Source organism: Streptopelia decaocto (assembly GCF_964273445.1).
Source record: "Streptopelia decaocto genome assembly, chromosome: 2".
Taxonomy (NCBI): Eukaryota; Metazoa; Chordata; class Aves; order Columbiformes; family Columbidae; genus Streptopelia; species Streptopelia decaocto.
Genome location: NC_138655.1, coordinates 154,902,565 through 154,923,290, shown reverse-complemented (window position 1 = coordinate 154,923,290; position 20,726 = coordinate 154,902,565). Strand labels below are relative to the sequence as shown.

Genomic DNA, 20,726 nt, shown 5'->3' with positions numbered 1-20,726 from the left:
TAAGTTCTGTGTTCGGACAATTTCAAGTGCTGTACATGGATATGTTGCCTAATGTAATTGCTTGAATTTTTTTAACTGTGGGCCTAATTCAGTTTAGGACACAACTTCTTGAAAATTGGGGGAAAAAAAAAAGCTAAATTAACACAGCAGACGTAGTTGAGTTTTTTTAACTCTTCATGCTTTGTTTTGGAACCTAAATCACTCTTTTTTGGGGGAGGGTGAAGTGGTTATGCTGTTAGTTATACATTTTGATCAACCACCAACTCTTCTGGGCTGCTACTTAACTGAGTCCCATCCCCCAGTCATTTAAATAATTTTGAATTTCCAGATCTCTTTGCTTTCTCAAACACAGGAGGGCGATAACTGAGGGTTGGAAGACCCCTATTATTTGGGAGTACACATGTAACATTGTTCTTGGAAAATTTTTCCCATTACGTTTTTTTATGAATTCTTTTCCCAAAACATTTGTGTCCTTGCTACTGCTCATGTTTAATGAGGCGTGCTCATGAAATTGGAGGCCAGAAACGGCTAGTCTGATGTCTTTATCACAGGCTATTAATTTATACATTTGTCCCTATAAGTAGCACAAAGCTTGAGTTTGGGAAAATACAGTTCTGTGCTGCTATCCTGCGAGATGACAGGGCTGATTTAGTAGTTGGCTTTTGCTGAAATTTGCTTACTCTGAGCCTTCTCTGAGATTGTTAATTTCTCTACACTGGCAGAAAACTTTCCACTTTTTGTTGCTCTCTTTTTTATTATTATTTTCTCTTCCTCGTTTGGTGAGCTGAATCTATTCAGTGAGGGGAATGTTGAGTATTGGGAATTGAGGAAGGGGAAGAAATGTGTCTGTCTCTTCTGAAAGCAGTGAACTCTTGGATTACTTTAACACTAACTTCTTAGAATTGTGCTTTTAGAAAGGCTTTTGTGTCTTGATGATAGTGAGAGTGAGCTGCCTTTGGAACTATCGCTATTGTGTACTTTTATTCCAGTTTATTATCTGTGACTTTATGGAGTATTAGATTGCAACCATTTGTTTTTGTCTGTTTCTCAGCTAACCTGAGATCTCTTAGTATCTGGTAATTTTTTTATTTAATTGTTCTTTAATTGTTTTTAATAGTCAGATCTGGTAATTCTACTCCCTCTTCTTTCTGACAGATAACTTCAGATTTGGCTATTTTTAAAGAAGCTTGAAGATAGGATGTCTTTACTGTGCAGGCTTTTCACTGTTACTCTGTTTAGTCAAAAAATTACCCATGGTAATTTTTCTTCTTTTAATTTGTCAATGAAAATATTGAATGACATTGAATATTTTAAGAAATTTTGAGGGGCATTCTGTGAAATACTTTTAGGAGCTTCATTTATGTGCTAGCACAAGTATTTTTGACTGTCAAGTGATAAGCCAAAGCATTTAAAAATCTAGAGTACATATACAGTTACTTTTATTGACCCAATATTTAACCATCTTTTAAAAAATTACATCAAGGATCTTTTTAGTAACGTGTTGAATAGCCCTGACTATGTTTAGATAATTAAAGCTTTTGCTTTCTTCTGTATTTATTTTTTATGTGAATTTCTTACTACCTGAACTTGTTCTTCGGCTTTGAATGCTGCTGTAACATGCTATCTTGCTGTCTTTTGGAATTCTCTAGTATAGTTTTATCAAAAGCTCTTCGTGGTGGACCATAGTACTGGGAAATATTTTGAAACCTTTTGGTGCATTTGTCAGATTGCTGGCAGTTGAAGAGATTAGTGACTTTTTCCTACTTCAGTTTTGGCTCTAAATTCTTCTGAAACCATTTCTGTTATGTAGAGTTTTCTGTTTCTGAAATAAAAGGCTTAAATTGCCTTCAGTTTGCTTTTTGAGATTTATGTGTTTCATGTCCCAATTTTTGTTTTATATTGCAGTGAACACAAAAAAAATGGCTATTTGTTAATGTTCAACTATTCGTGAAACTGTTTGAGATTGGTAACTATAGACAAATACTGTGTACTGATGATAACGTCCTATTTAGTGCTGATTGGGAGTATCTGTTATTTTCTAGCCCACAAGATTTTAATTCCCCCCCTGCATTATCTGTACAGTAACCAACATTGAAAGAGATGTATCCATCTGTAAAAACAACTTTAAGCACTGATTTGTGTCTTGGGATTGGCTTCCCCTTCTGCAAGTATTTCTTATGTAGTCCTAAGGAATTTTTATACATATTCTTATTCTGTTCATATAGCCCATTCTCCCTTTGGGGTATTTAATTTTTGTGTAGTATCTAAGGCATGTTTGGTGGTTGTTTTTTAATTAGGGGATACTGGTAGAAATATGCTCAGATTCCTGGATTACAGCTCACATTTCAAATCACTGGCATCTCAGTATTAGGACATGCATGTTCTAATACAGGCATTTGTTAGTAATAAGTGTTTATTATAGCAGAGGGAATCTGTCTATTCCTGTCACTATATAATTCTTTCACTGAAGGAGGAATGAGATTAAAGCAGTTGTCCTACATCTTAACTGATCCGGACTGCAATTCTCTGTGTTGCATCCTGTTTATGGGACAGACGCTATGTGACAGCAGAAGTTTTGTAAGCCAGTTATTTCTATGCTTCCTGAATTCTTAGCCACACCTACAAAGATGGTGAAACACACATTTGGTGTTGTCATCCTACAAATGCCTGCTTGACCGTACCCTCAACTTGAGGAGGAGGAGGGAGTAAAGTATTTACTAGAGATCTAGGCCTAAGTGGCATCCATGCCAACTGGCCTCTTTGCTGGAATGCAGCTGGGGCCATGTGGTGGTCTGTAGACCGAGTCTTGCCCACAGGACATTACTGTCTCGTGTGCTTCTTCCCTGGTGAGGTGAGAAACAGCAATTTTTACAATATGCCCAAAGGGCCTTGAATGATCTAGAGTGAGGACCCAGCTAACCGTGGTTTAAATGCCTGCGCTTTGTCTAGGTTTGTGTGCTGTGTTATAGTTGAAGGGATGTGGAAAGGAAAGCATATGGAATGAAATGACTGCATAACAACAGTCTTACTTAATAAGTATGATCTATTGTTTCATTGAAAATATCTCCTTTTTCAACTTGCTGAATGCTTTGCTAGAAGGAAAGCTTTGTGGACACTCAGCAACAATTCTTAAGTTAGTTTTTTAAGGTTCATACCCTATATGGTGTTTGTTTCTATTTTCTAAGTTTCAGCTTCTTACATTTGTTAATGTTTTCCAGTGAACTTGATGATGACTTGCTTGGAGAGGACTTGATAACTGGCAAAAAGGTAAGATACATGCATTAAAGTGAATTGTTACAAATACTAAAAAGTGAATGTTGTCCAGCTTACCCACTTGAGTTGTTTGCTATGTCCTTTTACATATTTCACAGTCACCTTCCTAAAGCCTAATAGCCACAGGTATGTTAGCTCTGCCCTGTTGCCAGAGTGCTTGGCAACCAGAGCTCTATTTCCTTTTGGGAAGTACCTCCAAGTGTGGCTTTTTAAAATAAAACTTTTAGAAAAATTTATTTTTTTCTGAGATAGTGTTTCTTCTCATAATACTGCTCAAAAATGAGATGGTTCTCAAAATCAGTTTCTCTGTAGCTCATATTGACTTAACAATTAAAAACCAAAACAAAAGAAAACAATTATGCCTGCTGGGTGCTGATTAGCATTCTGGAGAATTCACTTCAGCTGCCAGCTTCCTGGCTATTAAAAGTTACTCATCAAAATACCAGAAGTATTTACCAGCGAGTAAATAAAAAAGCAATCAGTAGTGTCTATTAAAGACTTAGTCACTGCACATAATCCAGTACTGCTTTGTCTGACAAGTAGGCAGAGGATTTCTCCTCCTACAGTGAGGGAAGAATATGGGAGCAGCTAGCACTGAAAAACATAAACGAGTCCCCCAGTGTCTGCTGTGGACTCCTCATTCTGGTATCTATTTCCAAAATTGAACTCTCTGAAAAGAACTAAACATATGTTTGGATTTGCCACATACCTACAAGAGAAGGCAGGGCTTCCATTTGGGAAATCAAAACTGGCTGGTACCTCTTCCTCCACTTGATCTGCCAAACAAATTCATTTAGAAAATAGTTTTTAAAGTTTTAGTTGGAGGTGAATAGGTTCATTAAGAAACCCAGATCTGGTAAAAGTTGAGTTTTAGTTGATGTAGTTGTTTTTTTTTTTTTTTATAATCACACTCTAAATGTAATCCCTATTTAGTAATCCCTATTAAATTTCTTTAGTAATCCCTATTAAAGATAGGAAGTTCCTTTGTCTCATGTACTCGTTTAAAAAAGAAAATAAAATTCCAGGAGGATAGGAAGTGCAGATGTGTGTTATACAATTATCAAAAATACAAGCAGTGAGCATTACATACATCTTTGTAATTGAAATGTGAGTTGATAAAACTGCTTATCTTAAAGTAAAATCTGTGTGAACACTAACCGATACTATATTTCTCCAATGTATTACGCGTTCTTGAGCTTTTTCTATTCTTGTTTTCAGTCTGCCATATTACAGGGCTCTGAGCAGTATCTATGGTTATGGACTCATATGGCAGAGTAATAGATTTCTCAGGAAGTTTTCCCTGAGCTATTTAGGCTGAACTTGCTTCTACTTAATCTTATCCCAGTACTTTTAGATAAATCTACCCTTGTTATAACCTTTCTGCCCCTATTACTTTAGGGGATGAAAATAATGTTGCTGAGAAAAACTGCAGTTATCTCTTTCTAATGGGTAATTATTTAAGGAAAAAAAAAATAAATGCAACAGCTGTAAGTATGATAGACAAATGAGAGGGAGTTCAGAAAAGGCATGATACTTTCTTCTACTTTTTTTTTTTTCTTCACTTGCAAACTATTTATGGTTTTTCATTTTTTTGGTATCATCATGTTCTTCCCTCTAGTCTAATAAGTATCTCTGCTCTCTAGAAACTGCAGTAACTTAGTGCATTTTCTTGACTTGCCTAATGCCTCAAGGTCACAAGGCAGCGCACTAACTTACCTTTCTTTCTGGTATTTCTTAACTGAGTTGTCATCTTTGGCTATATTTGAGAATGCATCAGTGAAAGTGTTGATAGTGAAGCAAATTGGAGTTTTGTAAATTTCCATAAGACTGTCAAACATTTATTTTTAGACTGTTGTCTTGTGTAGTATATTTTTTTTCATCAAATTAGTTAATTTCATGGAATGTATGGTCTTAGTCTCAGATACGTTCTTCATTAAAAAATACGTAGTGTTCAGAAGTTTCAGTAGTTTCAGTACCTAGTTAAAAGTTTATATCCTTTTTTATGTTCATGATTGACTTTTTCTGAAACCTAGAATCAGTCAGACTTGTCAGATGAAGAGCTGAATGATGATCTTCTGCAAAGTGACAACGAAGAGGAACAAGATTTTGGGTATTTCTTTTCTAAATCTTGTGTTTTGGATAACTCAAAGCTAGTCGTGACTACTACTACTGATAATAATGGCTAAACTAAGGTTACTGGTATATGCTTAAGATAATTTTGCTTTTTACCCAGCCAACTACTTAATTTTATATATATATATATATATATATATATAATGTGTTCAGTAGCATTGTTAGCATTTCAGTAAAAAAATCTTTTGTTTATTCAAATTTAATAAATTTAACTCAAATATATATTAAAAAAACTTGTAAAGAAGAAACAGTGTAATCTCTGCACTTAGAATTATTTGTAAATACTCACAAAGCTCTTGTGCTGTGCCGCATTGTATCACTGTAGGCTTCCTTCTCCTCTAAAGACCTTCTGTGCCGTCTTTCTTTTAAAAATTTATCTTAGCTCCTGAGACCCTAAGGAGGGGAGCTTCATAGTTTGTAAGGCTTGATTTGTGACCTAAATATTCGTATACAATTACACAGCAGAAAATTTTGTACAGAGTTTATAGGCTTGAGCAAATACTTCCGTGGGAGATTACCAAGGATCCTGCCCTGTGAATCTTCTGTGGGGATACAGCTCCACAACTGAATTATGGACATTACAGATCAAAATGAGTGTCTTGACATTTTTACTTTTCAAGCTGGATTGAAGGGGGAAGGAAGATGCTTGTGATGCAGTGGCACTGCTGCTTTTAATGGCCTGTGTGTCTGGCCAGCTTTTACTTGTTGCATGCTATGCAGGCATGTCATCCAAAGCAATATGAAAAAAAGATATATATGTGTAGCATATATATGTCTATGTTGCTCTGAGATCTCCTTTCTGTCCTTGGCTGGAATTAGGAAGAGTCCTGTCCCTGTGTTGGATTGATGAGGATGTGGTGAAATATTTCAACCATCAATCCCTCCACTGGCCGCTGTTCTCCCTGCAGGAGGGAGGGCTGGACTGTTCCCTTCAAAATGGGGAATCTGGGTTACAGTCCTTGCTGTTTCTTCTCTGGATTTCCTCCTTGTGTGCCCTGGGCAGCAGGGATGGTTATGTGACTGCATGAGCGATGATAAAGTATCTGAAGAGTGATAACAGTGCTCAGTGGAAGCAGGTTTCTGTAGACAAGTCTTGCATTTTTATCAGTTTTATTGCCAGAGAGTGGGAACCTTGCTCCACTCCTTTTCCCCTCCCTCTATTTCCATTCAAGCTCATTTATGCCTTTGCAGTTGGAAGGATAATGATAATCCTGCGTAATGTCTTCATTTTCGTGTTAAATCTTCTCCGTCTTAGAGATGCAAATAGCTCAAAGCTGTCTGGATCTCATTCCCCCAAACTTAGAAAAATAGTAAATAATAAGAATGTAATTACATAAAAAAAATTAATAATTTTTTAAGAAGATCTTTGTTTTCCTTATACTCAGAGCCTTCAAATCAAGAAGAGCCTTTCCCCCTTGCTTTTCTAACTAGTCTGCAGTTGGTTAGTTGCTCTTTTATGTGTTGGTGGCACTGGCTGCTGTAAAGAGTAAATTCTGAGTTTTGCTTTTCCTCCAGATTGTAAACTTGCCAGTTTTTGTATTGATTGTTTTTTGCCAGTGTGCTGTTACTAAATTAGAATAAGTCTTAGTCATTTAAATGACAGTTCTTGACTGTATATCTTGCATTATTTCAAGTAGAACATGAAATATGGCATAAAAATGTAAGTTTGAATTAAAGATAATCAAGAAGGAACAATATTAATACATTTAATAAAAGATAATTCACTAGCTTATTCTGAAATATTGAGAAAACAGATGCAATTATAGTAGTTTTATGTATTTTTTGTTAGTCTTGGAATTAAAATCAAACCCAGTCTGCTGTGGTTTCCAAGCAGGACTTTTGCCAGTTTGACCTGCTAAACCATCTGGGTGGTTTGATTCCCCTGGTCAAATAGCCTGCAGCTGGTGATAAGCTGCAGTACAATATGCATTACGAGAATATGGCATGGAGTCAAATAGTGCATGAGGTATAATTTTGTCCACCAACTTAGAGAATTTTTATTTGTTGGCTTTGTTTTTCTAAATCTTTGTGAGTAGTTGACTGTTATGCTTCAACCTCTGCATTTTTTTCCCCCATCTATGCGCTAGTTCTCACGGTGTCACAGTCAGCCTCAATGCTACGTCTGGCATACTTAGATCATACGACCTCTCTGAGGGCATCAGTGATCCATCAATAGAACATGAGTCTGAGTATGACCAAGGGGAAGATGAAATTGTTTATGACAAATCTGGAGAACCCGAAATGTACGCTTCAGAGTATGCAGAGGAAGGACATTATGAAGGCAACGATCCTGAACTGACAGAAGACCAAATAGAATATGGGGAAGAGCCTGGAGAAGAAGATGAAGTGCTAGACCTTGAAATCAATGAACCCCTAGATGAATTTCCAGTGAGTTTCTTTCTATTGTATCTTCAAAGATAACATTGCTTCACGTGCATAGGGTTTTAGACTGATTTAAAATCTGTTTACTTCCCTAGGGAGGAGGGGAAATTAGACCTATTATCACTGTCTGCCAGTTTCTTTATCTAGGCTGTGACAAAGTTTGTGTTGACAGCTTGTTTGGCGGTAGGTAATGCTCTTTTGTCATGCTGCAAGGCAGTTGAGAATCGTGACCTTGAGGATTGTATCCTTAAGGAAGAAAACAGCTTTGTGTGGTGGAGATACACTGCCAATTGTTAAAAGTACTTAATGCAAAAGCTTTTATCCAGGCTTTAGACAAGATCTGATAAAGTCCTTCGAAGGTGAAAAGATTATTGACCTGCTAAAGACATCTTTAAGGTGCTAATATCCCAAAGTGATTGATGTCCTGCTCGTTCATCCCTTTTGTAACTGAGAACTGTCTAAACCTGAATAAAGAGATTGGAGGTTAGTTCAGAAAATGTCACCTGCATAATTCAATATAATTTAAGCAGTGTATTAGAGAACATGCACTGGCTTTAATTGTTAGCGAAATGATTTAATCTTAATTAAAACTGCATGTGATCAGTGAGGTGTTTTCAAATATAAGCAAACTTGAGGGTTTTGCTGTCATTTTATGTTCATAATTGTTCAGAATTGAACCCATTCATGTGTAAGCACTTACAGAATGCTTCAAGAATGTTTGTGTTTTTGTTGGGGTAATATCTGATGTTAATGTATATGTACTATAGATGCATGTTCTCTTTAGTAAGAAAGTACTGTGGTATTTGCTTTGTAAATTTGTAATCAAAGGTTGTAGACATATGGAAGTAGATGGGGCAAACAGTAGTAGATGGGATCTTTATGATGACATTGCTGGGATCTGAATGTACAGTGTTTCAGTTATGCGTTTGATAATACTTAAATTATTGTCTAGTTAAAAGCCCTGATGATTATTCCTGACATTGTTAGCAAACAGGACACATAACCACGGACGTAGTTATATGCGGTGCTTTTATTTCAGCGCTGGGAAAGCAGGGGTTCGCACCCAAAGCTGGTTCCAACAACTGATTCAAACTACACTATATTTATACAAGTTGATCACATACATATTCATTACAATTCTTGACAACCATTAGCATATTCCACACCTCTTCTAACACAAGCTATCTGTTTAAGCGATGCTAAGTAACATTCGCATGTTTATCAGTTGTTTCTCAGTTACCTGTTTTAAAGAATAGGTCATAAATCTGTGTCAATTTTAAGAATAGGGTATGGTTACTAAGTACAAAGATTCTATGGTTACAAAGTCTGCTTATACAAAGATTCTATGGTTACAAGGTTGGTTAATCTTTAAAGGTTGCTACCTTAATGTTCTCCTAAACTTGGATACAGTTTACAAAAGTTAGTTCAACTATAACAACATGATATATTGCTTATAATTGATAGTTCCAATAGATAAAAAATTCTCTTCTAATTCTGGCATCAGTAATGATGTATACAGACCCCATTGCTGTAGAGCTGGTCTGTATTTTTTCATCTTCCTGTGTTATTGCCTTAGGATGAAGATTACATGCAATCATATAATGAGCAAGGAATGGAAGAACAAGAAGAATATACAGCTGACGAGGAGCTGGAAGAATCCCAGGCGATAACAAATGAATCAGAAGAGGTATGTTATGAATTTAGTGGAAACTTAAAATAACTAGTTGTTTCAGAATCTGAATTTGTATAATTGTCCCTGTTGTTGGGTAAGAACTGATTCAACTTTGCATCAGTGTTTAATTACTGGTGACATTACTCTTTGTGTAAGATAAATTATGATAGCATCTATATTGTCAGATACATCTGATCCCTTCTCCCCCTTGGGATGAAAATCATACGGGAGAGCTCAAAATGTCCATACTCAATCTTAGCTTCAACATGCAAAACTTCATGGGCCCTGTCGAGTAGGAGAATGATAATAATACTGCTTGCCGTCTGTTAAATCTCTAATAGCTATAGTGCCTCACTTTCCAGATGGGATAATTTGCTGCTGTTGGGAGTGTAGATACAGTTCTTGAGTATCCTACTTTGAGTAGGAGCATGAGCACAGCAGGTTCTGTATGTTAGAAAGACAAAGGTCAGATTGTTTGTTGTTTTGAAGTCAATTGTGTTGGGAGTGAAACTTATGTGAAGTTTATCTTAATTCTTCAATTAGGAAAAAGCATAAGTTCCTTTATTTGCAAGAGGAAAGCTTATGGCAAAAGCTGTCAAGTATACATTCACTAGTTATAGCCTGGAACAGTGGTATCATACCTTTTATTAATTTGCAGCAAGTTTTTGATGTGGGATTTTTTCCTTTCCCCACCAGGAATCTGCTTTAATATTACTTTTATTCCAGTTCTTAATTAAATAGGATTGAATGGATTGCCTGCTGAGAAGTGTAGTCATAGTGTGTTCCCTCTTTGGAGCTTTAACTCATCAGGAAATTAATTCCTCAAAGACCCAGCAGCATTCTTCTGTGAAGTTCTAACAAATGGGTGTGCTCTGATACTCTAGTTGTATCAAACTTACTATTATAAAACAACATTCTTTGACAGGTGAAGAGAGATGCATTGAAAGGGGCCGCCTACATTGTTCAGTCTTTGCTGTTGCAGACATGAGATCTCACACCAAATAAACTTTAATGTAGTTGATTTTCTATTTCCTAAGGATTAAATCTACTCTTTCAAAGAACTGTGAAACACTTAAACACTTTTAATTAATTCACTAGACTATATACACTTTTCTGTCTGGTGTTTTGAAAGCAGACTGATGCATTTGTGTTATTGGCAGCCACAGTCTGTATAAGACAATGGAAACACTGCACATACTGTAAAATTAAGTAGATAGCTGAGTTTCGCTGTCAAACTTGCTGCTTTAAAAAGCATGGCTTTATTTTTAGAGTATGAACTAGTGAGAATTCTGTAATAATCACGTTGTCTAATTTTGTCTGATTCAGAATTAAATTCCTTTCATTCAAAAGATAACATTAATGGAAATTTTTAATTGATTTTGTTAATAGCGCTTTTAGAGAATTTGTTCATCATGTAATGTGAACATTTTGCCCACGTCTTTATTTAATTAATCTAAATTGTGGCTTTATTCTGATGGCTTGCAGGTTACCACAGGTTTCTTGTTTCCAAAACCACCATCTTCTTATTTTATTATTTCATGTGTAGCTTATTTACATGTGTTGGTAGGCTCACAGTTGCACTCTCTGAATGAGAATACTGCCAGGAGGGGTAACCTTTGTAGAGTTCATTATGTGGTTAGATGCATGTCTCCAACTCTGAATAGTTCTGTTCTTTTTTTGAGTATTATATAACAGCACTCCCCCTTAAATCTCAGAACATTCACTGCTTGTAAACAAGGGTGATTGTTGGCTTTCTCCTGTAGAAAATGCACCACAAGAATTGAGCTATAATAGATGCAGTACAAAAAAATAGCATTATTTCTTGATTGAAATTTAGCATCTGAGTAACTGAGAGTGAGCCGATAGAGACAGGTGTTTGGTAGTGTTGTATTTTAAGCAGTTTACACATTCAGACGAAAGAGAGCTGCTTATATTGCATGAAGAGGTGGTGTAAACCAAGAGAAAAGCTGACTGGCTGGGGAATTGGAACATGATGGGGAGAAACCAGTGAATAAAGGAAGTGAGAGACCTGTTAAAGAGTGATGCTCAGGTGGGAGGTGTGAGGAAGAGGCAGGAAGAATTTGTGTCCTTGGCCAGATCAGGTCCAAGGCATGCTTTTTCACTTGATATTTAATTTGAAATAGAGCTTAGAGCTTGGATTATGTGTAAATAACAATTAGAGGAGCTTCTTTGAAAAATGTGGCAATACTTCAGAACACATTTTTGCCTTCCTAAGGTACAACACAAAACCCAATACCCAGAAGTTGCAGCAGCAAATAGGTGTGGTAAAACTGTCAGTTACGTGAGTTATCACATCCAAAATATTTTTAGAGGAATAGTGTCACTAATTATTTCTATGAAATGTTCATAAAAATGTAACCTACTGAAGTTAGAATTCGTAACTTTTTTTTTAATATATATTGGAACTAATCTCCTGTTAAGTCTATGATAGGGAGTTTCTCATTGCATAAATTTAAACCATTTCTTAGGTTATGCTGTTAAGAAATGATGAGGACTTTAATCAAGAAAACATGTCATGAACAAGTGCTGCATACTGGTTTTCTCTTAATAGTATACAACTTGGAAAAAAAGAAAAGACCAGTTTGTCTGAGAGATTGTTCTGTCTGTGTTTAGTCAAAACTTACGCATCTTAGTTCTTTTGTTGAAGGTTTTAGACACTACCTGTCAGCCTGGAGGAAAATGATGAAAAGAGCAAAAATCAAAACAGCCAAGTTTAAAATGTGTCTTAGAAGCTCTTAGGTTTGTTTTTTATTCCCATTTTTCATCTGTGGAGGTGCCCTTGAAATAGGTGTAACATCCTCTTATCTGCTCTCTGTTATTTCTTGATCCCTTGGGACTGAGCAATTGCAGTTGTTTCAATGTTAGCCCCTGGTAGAAGCCACCACTGCTTATTTTCTAGCTAGTTAAGTTCTTTGTTTCACCTTCGTAGTGTTTCACCTGGAAGGGATCTGGTTTAGTTGTACATCATAGTGCTCTCTGGCACAAAGCTCTACAGAACGCTTGTCAGTCTGATGTTTAGGAGGATCCTGTGTTCAGATCAGCATTTATCACGCTGACAAGTGTTTTTTTCTGCTTTCCTTGGGCTGTGTCTCTTATCAGCCCTGCAGCTGCCAGGGAAGCTGTTTGGGGTAGGAGTACTCGCTCTGGCTCCATAGGAGATCATAACCCAGCATGGGGAGTTCTGGTCAGTGACTGGGATTTATGACATAATTATTTAATGAGGATTGCAGAAAACTCTGACCTTGCAATAGAAGAAAAGTCATTATTTTTTATCATAAGGAAGAGTCAGCAAAGCTCTCTGGTAGCTTTGCGCAAGGAGTCATAATGGGAAATGTTCAGCTCCCTTTGAGGAGAGCTGCTAAGAAACCTTGGCTGGCTAGTCCAGTCAAGTGACCTCAAATGGCTGTTCAAGGACTGTTTATGTATATTCAGAGGTACTAATTGTTAGCAAGTATTAAATAGAATCCTGCAAGTACTAGTATGTATTAATTCTGTGTCTGCACTTGTGTCTTTTCCTGTGTGTATGTTTCTTTTGAAACATAGAAGCCATTCATATACTGTAATCTTGGCAAAACAACTCATCCTGTTAGGCTGGAAATTGGAAAAGGTGGTATAAAGAAATCTTACGTGCTACAACTATTGAACAAATTGTGGAGGAGGGGTAGATACTCCTACACGGCTCAAATAACCTTTCCTGGAGCTGTATGTGGAAAACATCTGCACTGGCAGATGAGATTACATGACTGAAACCAGTCTTTGAATAAAAAACTGGAATTCCAATGTAGCTTTTAAGGCGCATGTTCATAGAGAGTATGCGTGTCTTGTGTTTATGCTCTAAAGTAAAGCAGGAGGCTCAGTGTAGTAAGAGGGCATGTCCCAAGCATTGAGACAATAAAGTTATGGGTTTTGCTATGTTTAAAAACCTGGATTTGATAGAGATGCTGCTACTGTTTTCTCTTTGGGGAGCCCCTCTTTTGAAAGTAAAATGCTAACCTTATCTTTCTCCTTTGTTTTTGTTTGTTTTGATTAAACCACCTTAACATTTCTTTCCTTGCTAACATCCCTCCTCTGTTCCATGAGTTTCAATTGCCTGTCCTCAGAGGTGCTTTGATTATATGTAGATATGTAAATCAGACCAGGTGTTCTCAATTTGGGTTTGCTTTTGAGGTTTGGTTTTCTTCCAGTCTTGAAGTATATTTTTTTTTGCCTGCTATCCTGTCTGTTGTTTTTAACTGCATTTTTGATATGGTAAAGTCATTATATAAAAGCAGATATCTTTTTAAAATGTAAGCCTTGCAGCTTTTTGTAAACTTCAGCAATTCTCTTAGATATATCTTGAAGCATTTTTGTGAGGTCAGGAAATGCAGTGCTTGAATGTTTACCTGGAATGGATAAAACATTCTGAGATAAAGAGATTATAAAATGGAAATAACTTGGGACCAGTAGCCCATTAAGTCCCACTAAATAAGTCTACACATCATTTATTTACCACACCAAAGATGGAGAAGTTTTGAGCATGAGTTTATATGGTGTGCTGTCTTTTAAAGTAGAAATCGTCCTGCCAAATCCCATCTCTGATCTTCCTTCCCATGTTTTTTCTTGATTTTAGTTGAAGTTTGGGTCCTAAATAAAGGAATTTACAATCCACCTGACCAACACACTTACTGTGCCTTTTGCATACAAATTACTGCACCAATCTGTATAATTAGAAGATTAAACCATTTTTATATATTTCTTTTATATATTTATATATTTCATTTTTAGCTGTTCTCAGGCAACATAAGAGTTATGAAGCATTTGGTCCCTTTACAAAGAAACAAAATTTCTATGCAGGCTCTAGAAGATGAGCACGTAGGCTTGTACAAGGGATAACCAAAGATTTTATGGAAAATCACACTATATTAGAAAACCTCTAATTTTTAACTCTAGAAATTAAATATAACTTGTGTAACATTCAGAACATTAATTTTATTATGCCCGCACAGGAAAATGAAATGGATTTTTTTGTTTTCCTACTTTTTTTAATTTGAAGGTGAGGAATCCATTTTCACTTTAGACATAGTTTCATCTAAATTAATGTTCTCTGTTAGAGAACTGGAAAGTAAATGAGGAAAAGGGAGTAACATTCCAGTATACAAATTTAGTATATTAAAATTGTATCCAATCCTGTTCTATGTTCTCCAGTTGCTGATTTAAAACTGAGATGTACTCAAGGAGTAGAAAAAGACAAGTACAGTTACATGTACCTAGAGGAATAAAAATGAGATGTAAGGCTATATCTCTTTTTTTAAACAATATGCTACTGATGATTGTTAACAAAATAAATGTTAGTGGTTTTATATTGCTTGAATCTAATAGTATCCCAAGTTTAAATCTTAGTCAATTCAGTGATAAAATATCACTATGTGTGCAAAAGTAGCTACTGATCAGATGATGGTTCTAAATGAAGTTCCATGTTTTCTTAAAGATTGCAGCAAAAAGGATTTTCTCAATAGATTTAAGTATATAATTTATTACATACTTCATATATTCATATTTTTAAAAAGTTTACCAAACTCTTTAATGTTCACAGAGAGAATAATGCCAGCAAAATGTGTACAGAGGGACTTTTAAAGAAAGCTTTGTCTCTGACACTCACTTATCACAACAAAGTAGATTTTTCAATTTGCATGTCCTCTGTATTTTGTGATCCAGGCAGCTATCGAATCTCTGGAACTTCAAGAAGAAACAAAAGAAGAATCTGATGAAGAGGAGGATGACGACGAAGAGTCTGGACGATTACGTTTCAAAACTGAACGGAAAGAAGGAACGATAATTAGGCTCTCAGACGTGACAAGAGAAAGGAGAAACATTCCAGAAACTTTAGGTGAGGTTTTGTGACGCTGAACTATTTTGAAGAGCTGTAATCAATGAAAGTAAAACACAGGCCTGCTAAAACTTTTCTGAAAGAGTTTAATGAGAAAAGACGGAACAGTCACCTTGTTAGACTGACCTATATCCACGTTGACCAAAGTCATGAGTAGTCTGTTGTAGTATGTTTAAGGTTTCTCTCCTTGGGAATAATGTCTAAATGTATCATGTTTTGAAAACCAGTGCAGTATTTTTTCATTGAGACTTTTGTGGTGTCTTTAAAAGCTTTTGTTTTCAAGCAGCAGCTATGTGCTGTGTGCTTCACTGTGTATTGTAGTGGAATACATTTATAAGGAATTCCTTTGGACTTCCATCCTTGGAAGATTTTTTCAATTGATAACACAAATCTTGTTACTTGTTTTCTGCTGTGAAATACCTGTGAAATACCAGGAACATAACTGTGCTCTGAACCTGTTGTGTTCCCGCTGCTGGATTGGCCTAGAGAAATTGTAACTTGCTTGGGAGTGTGTTAGAAAAATATGGAAACACATGTTTTCTGGGTTCAGCTTTTCTCACATGGAACAATCTGGATCTCTTATACCAGCTTGATTCTTTAGACAGTGTCTAAAAGGGTATATTTCCTTTGTATTTGAGTAGCATAACCCAAGTGTGTGTTTCTAGGAAGACTATTCCATGTTGCTAATGAATTTGCGACTGCTAATTCAGAAGCAGCAGTATGTTTGCAACTTCACTGCAGCCACTCTGGTTTAGTCTATAAATAAAATCACACTGTTTATGGTTTTGAGAGTTAACTTCAAGACACAGCTCATGTACCTTGGGTACTCAAGAAGCTGATACTGGTGTTTTTAAAGTTTTCTGGTTTATACATGCCCTGTGAGGGGCATGTTGGCCTTACAATGGTGGTGGAGATGGGCAGAAGTTAACTTTTGCTTTCAGAAGGCTGTATTGTTCTCAAAATTTTGCTACTGAACCAAATATCAATTCCAACTATGGAGAAAAAGCCCTGATCTTTTGAAGAGAATCAAGATATGCAAGGGAGGTGAACTGATGATGAAGGTGAATTGTCAGATACTGTTGGCTAATTGTCAGATACCACTGGGAGAAGAGGTATTTTTTATGATACTTCAAGTTTTGCCAGCCTTTAGGGATGAATTCTTCACAGAGGATTGCTTTAAGATGGATGTCATGCAGTGTGAGCTTGATATCTGGGTGCTGCTTCTTTCCTTCCAGATGAGTCAGTGTCTTTGGGACAACAGGGCATTTTGGAATTATGTTCCCAGAGCACATATCTGGGTTGTTGGAACTCCTGATGAAATTTTCTTCTTACTTGAAAGCTTTGCTTTGAAAAGGTTGTTAGTTCTAAGGATTTTTCTCTTGAGTTGCATAGCCTCCTAATTCTTTAATTGAGTTGCAAGGAATATGAGCTTTTACTATGCCTGCAAAAACTGAGAAGCCTTAATTCTGTAACAGAGATGTTGTGGCTAAGAGGACTTGTTTGTGAGCAGCAAAGAGTCAGGTGCAAAGGCTCAATGAGACATCGACAGTGGTGTTCACATAGGCCATGTCATTCTGTGAGTGAGATGAATCAAGATCTTTCTCATCTGTTGTTCAATTTTAGCAAATAGTTCTTACTTGCACTTTTAGGCTATTAAAGGCCTTTATTCAGCATTGTTTTAATACTCAGAAATTGATTCTGATTAGAATAAGACTGAAGGGAACCCTCTAGAGGCACAGACAAGGGATATTTCAGCTGAGGTACATTCCAAATGTGTTTTCAACTATAAAACCATATTTCTACATCCCACATATAGATCATATCTTATTTATGCAAGAGGTTCTGGTGGCCTTACAAAACAGATTATTTTAAAAATAAGAGTGCACTGGAATAGCTAAATCTCTACACATAATTGCAAGGTAAATGACAGTTGCATGCCATTTTCATGTTTCTGTGGATTTATTCTAGTTTAAAATAGACAAGACCAGCCAATGAGCAGAAAATGTATAATGGAGCTTGCCTGCTGAAGGAACAGTAATTCCAATTGGACTTATTTTTAAATGTAATTTTAAGTGATTTGGGATGTAGCTCTGATACACAAAGAGAAGGTGATGCTAATGTGGATGAATCTATAAACTAAAGAGCTTTTTTTGAAACGAATCTTTGCTGTTACAGCATAGTTTCTGTTCATACCAGTTTTTCATGTTAATTTGTTGATAGAGAGACCAAGTGATGGACCATGTGGTGGAAAGCTAAAGAGCAAAAAATAGTTGTTTTTTGCATATAAGTACCTGCTTGCTTTTGATATTATAGAGCAAAATTTTACAGATGCTACTGATTTAAAAAAGAAACTTCATTCCAGAGCTGCATCTCCTTACTTTAAAATCTGAACATAGTTGAGAAAACACTTAAAGAGGAATTAACATTTCAGTTGAAGTTACAAACGTAATTTCCATCCTGTCACATTTTCGTGACCTTTTGTGACAGCTTGTCTCTATTGGCGGAGTGCATTCTTACTTGCTGATTAAAGATGTCATTTGAAACCATTTTATTACCAGCGATAGTGAAATTAATCTTGACACTTAGAGACACTAGAAAAATAATTGCTGATTCACTGCATTAACTGTGTGAGAACTGTACAGTCAAGATGAGAAGTGTGTGCTAGATAAAAATATGTAAATATATAGTCTTCTCACTGATGTAGCTGAGATCTTTCCTGAAGATAAAGTCAGTAGTGGTTTTGAGAAGTCTGAAGGAGGGGTATCATAGGACAACTCTCCAATTGATTTCTAGACGTACTGAGTTTATCATCTTTGATGATAAATATGTAACTTTAGTGCATGTATTTGATGTCTTCCCAAACTTGGATTTGCTATTATGCTCTGGATTTAGTTACCTGTTAAGAAATGTGAAGAAGAAAAATGGCTTTGTTTGTCATCACCAAACTGAAGTATTCTCTCTGTACTTAATTTAAAACAAAACCAAAACCCTACACTTCTGCAGAGCCGTTTGCAAGGTGGTAACAAAAATTACTGGATGTGCTAGTACTTCTTGTTACGTCCTACTTAGTTGGCTTCTGTTCACTCTGATAATGAGTGGCTGAGATCTTGGGCAAAAGTAGGAAATGTCATAATTTTTTCTTAAATCAGGTGGTTATATTGTACTTCTGTGGTCATAGATGTAGTATGAATGTAATGATGTTGGCTGCAGTGAATTCATGGGGGTTTTTGTTTTGGCTGGGGTATGTTTTCCAAGGTCTGTCTTATACACAGTTTTACTTCTGGCTAATAAACTGATACATGGACTGTGTTTTTAAAAATAGAGCCTTTGAGATATTAGAACTTTCTTGTAGATGGAGTAAGAAAACAATTTATTAGTTTTCATTTTAAAGAGAGTGAAAAGCACCTGCACATCAAAGGCCATCAGGACTGATTTTGCCCTGGGTGCTGTGTCATCCCATCTCCAGGCTTAATCAACAGAGCCCTCTTAAGTTGTTTTGTTTGCAGCAGCCCATTCTTTCTTCTAAAGTTGTTTTTATTCAGTGTCCTTCGATGTATGCTCAAGAGGCTGAGAGATTCAGACATGATCTTGCCTTGTAGGAAGCCTAGCTCTGTTCCCAGGTTCATTAAGAACTCGCACGTGAAATAGCACCTTATCATCTTGAGTGAATATCAGTGGTAGGTATTCGTTGCAATGACTGAACTTTGCTTTCCAAACTACCTTGCTGAGATCAGGATTGTAGTGTGGAAGATGGCAGAAAAAAGGCCCTGCCTTTTCTATTCTTGGAAAAGAAACCTTTCAAGCTAGCAGCATGGCCCGTGCCCAGGATCCTGGCTTCTCTCTGGTTAAAGCAAGTAGAGCCGTCGCTTTGTGACTTAATGGCACCATTTTTATGTATATATGAGTTTGTGGTCTTCTTTTTCTGCAGACCAACTAAAAGCCCATGTTAATCCTTTCATTCTTGCAAACCTGTGAAGACACTGAACTTTCTGCAGGTGTGGACAGGAAGGAGGCTTGAAACCAAATTTTCCCATTAAACCAAATTTTTTTCGTCCCTGACAGTTAAGAATGGATAAAGTGGTTATTTTAGTTGCATCTAATGCTTTTGATTGCTTTGGACAAGAGCACATTTGTCTTAATTTTCCTCAGAAATCCATAGTGTGCATGTTTAATACCGTACCAAGACTTGAGGGAATGTGATTTCTTGCCCCTTTCTGAGCATGCTATGAAGTTCCCCTGATAAAGCCTGATTGTCTTGGGCTCTGCAGGTCTCTGGAGGCAGGTGCTAGGGCAAAGGTAGCATTTCATAAGAGTATCTGGTGTGATTGTAAACTAAAGCTTTATGCCACTTAATTGCAGGGTCAGAGGTGCGAGAGAAAAGGAGGTAGAGAAACTCATCTCATCACCATCATGCAGAAGTGAAATAGAAAATAGATCCTGTGCTTCTTGGAGTCTGTCGTGTTTGCTGTGTTCTTGGATAGCCAGCAGATCCTAAACTTTTCTTTTAAAAACCAAAAAGCCCCTGCTTTCTGGAGGTGTTGAATACCTCTGAAAACTGGGACATGCAAATTTACAGTCTTTGCAGCTTAGTTGTGCAGGTAGTTTTTGTAGCCAAGTAAGAACAGCTGCTGCAGTGGGAATGCGCAGTGCTCGCCCTTTTCTGCCCTTCTGTCAATCCTCAACTTCAAAGACTAATTGAGATTACTTATGAAGATGTTTAAGATGGTGATTTAAGTAGCTTTGCCTTTTGGACTTGTAAGAAATTTAAATAGTTTTCTAATAGGTTATGAAGTGTTGTGGAGATGTTGTACCAGTGTCTCAGCTGCTGGGTACAAACTATTTTTATTCTGATCTTCAGATATTATAGCCACTGTGTGTATTATTAGCAAGTAAAAACACTTTGTCCTGAAAAGTTGTCCATGTAACTAGTCGCCTTAAACATTAAGAGCAAACTTCTTAGATGGAAGACTGAACATCTTGCAATAATTACCTTTTATATGAACTCAAAATATGTATGTGTAAAGAGTGTAGTTTAGTTTAAAGTAGTTTAATTTTGCCATGTTAGAGGCAGAATACAATTTTAGAGCATAACAAGAGATCTGACTGGCACATGGCAAAATCCCATGTTTGGATTAAATTTTTCCCCTTTAACTGAAACCTGGTAAGTAGCATTGCTCATACTGTTGTGGTATGTTTCCTGAAGTTTGGTTTAGACTTTCTCTGTATTTCCAAGTAATTGGATGACCTGGGCCTGTTACTGCTTGGTTTTCTCTTAATGCCATCAGGATTGTCCCAGGTTTCAAGGAAATTTGCCAATCTTCATTGAGTACTATCTATTCTGTGGCGTTTATGTGTGATGTGTGTTTGGTGGGTGTTATC

The 20,726-nt window shown here is 36.5% G+C and overlaps 1 protein-coding gene across 1 annotated transcript in view; it reads left to right on the top strand.

Moving 5' to 3' along the window:
• The window catches only part of RBM33 (RNA binding motif protein 33), a 105,463-nt gene that overhangs the window by 12,162 nt on the left and 72,575 nt on the right, over window positions 1–20,726 (top strand). Inside the window, exons 3-8 of the mRNA XM_082044623.1 lie at window positions 3,219–3,267; window positions 5,307–5,383; window positions 7,494–7,794; window positions 9,365–9,475; window positions 15,176–15,347; window positions 19,707–19,714. Of these exons, the coding sequence (XP_081900749.1) occupies window positions 3,219–3,267; window positions 5,307–5,383; window positions 7,494–7,794; window positions 9,365–9,475; window positions 15,176–15,347; window positions 19,707–19,714 (718 nt within the window). The remainder of the gene's footprint in view (window positions 1–3,218; window positions 3,268–5,306; window positions 5,384–7,493; window positions 7,795–9,364; window positions 9,476–15,175; window positions 15,348–19,706; window positions 19,715–20,726) is intronic.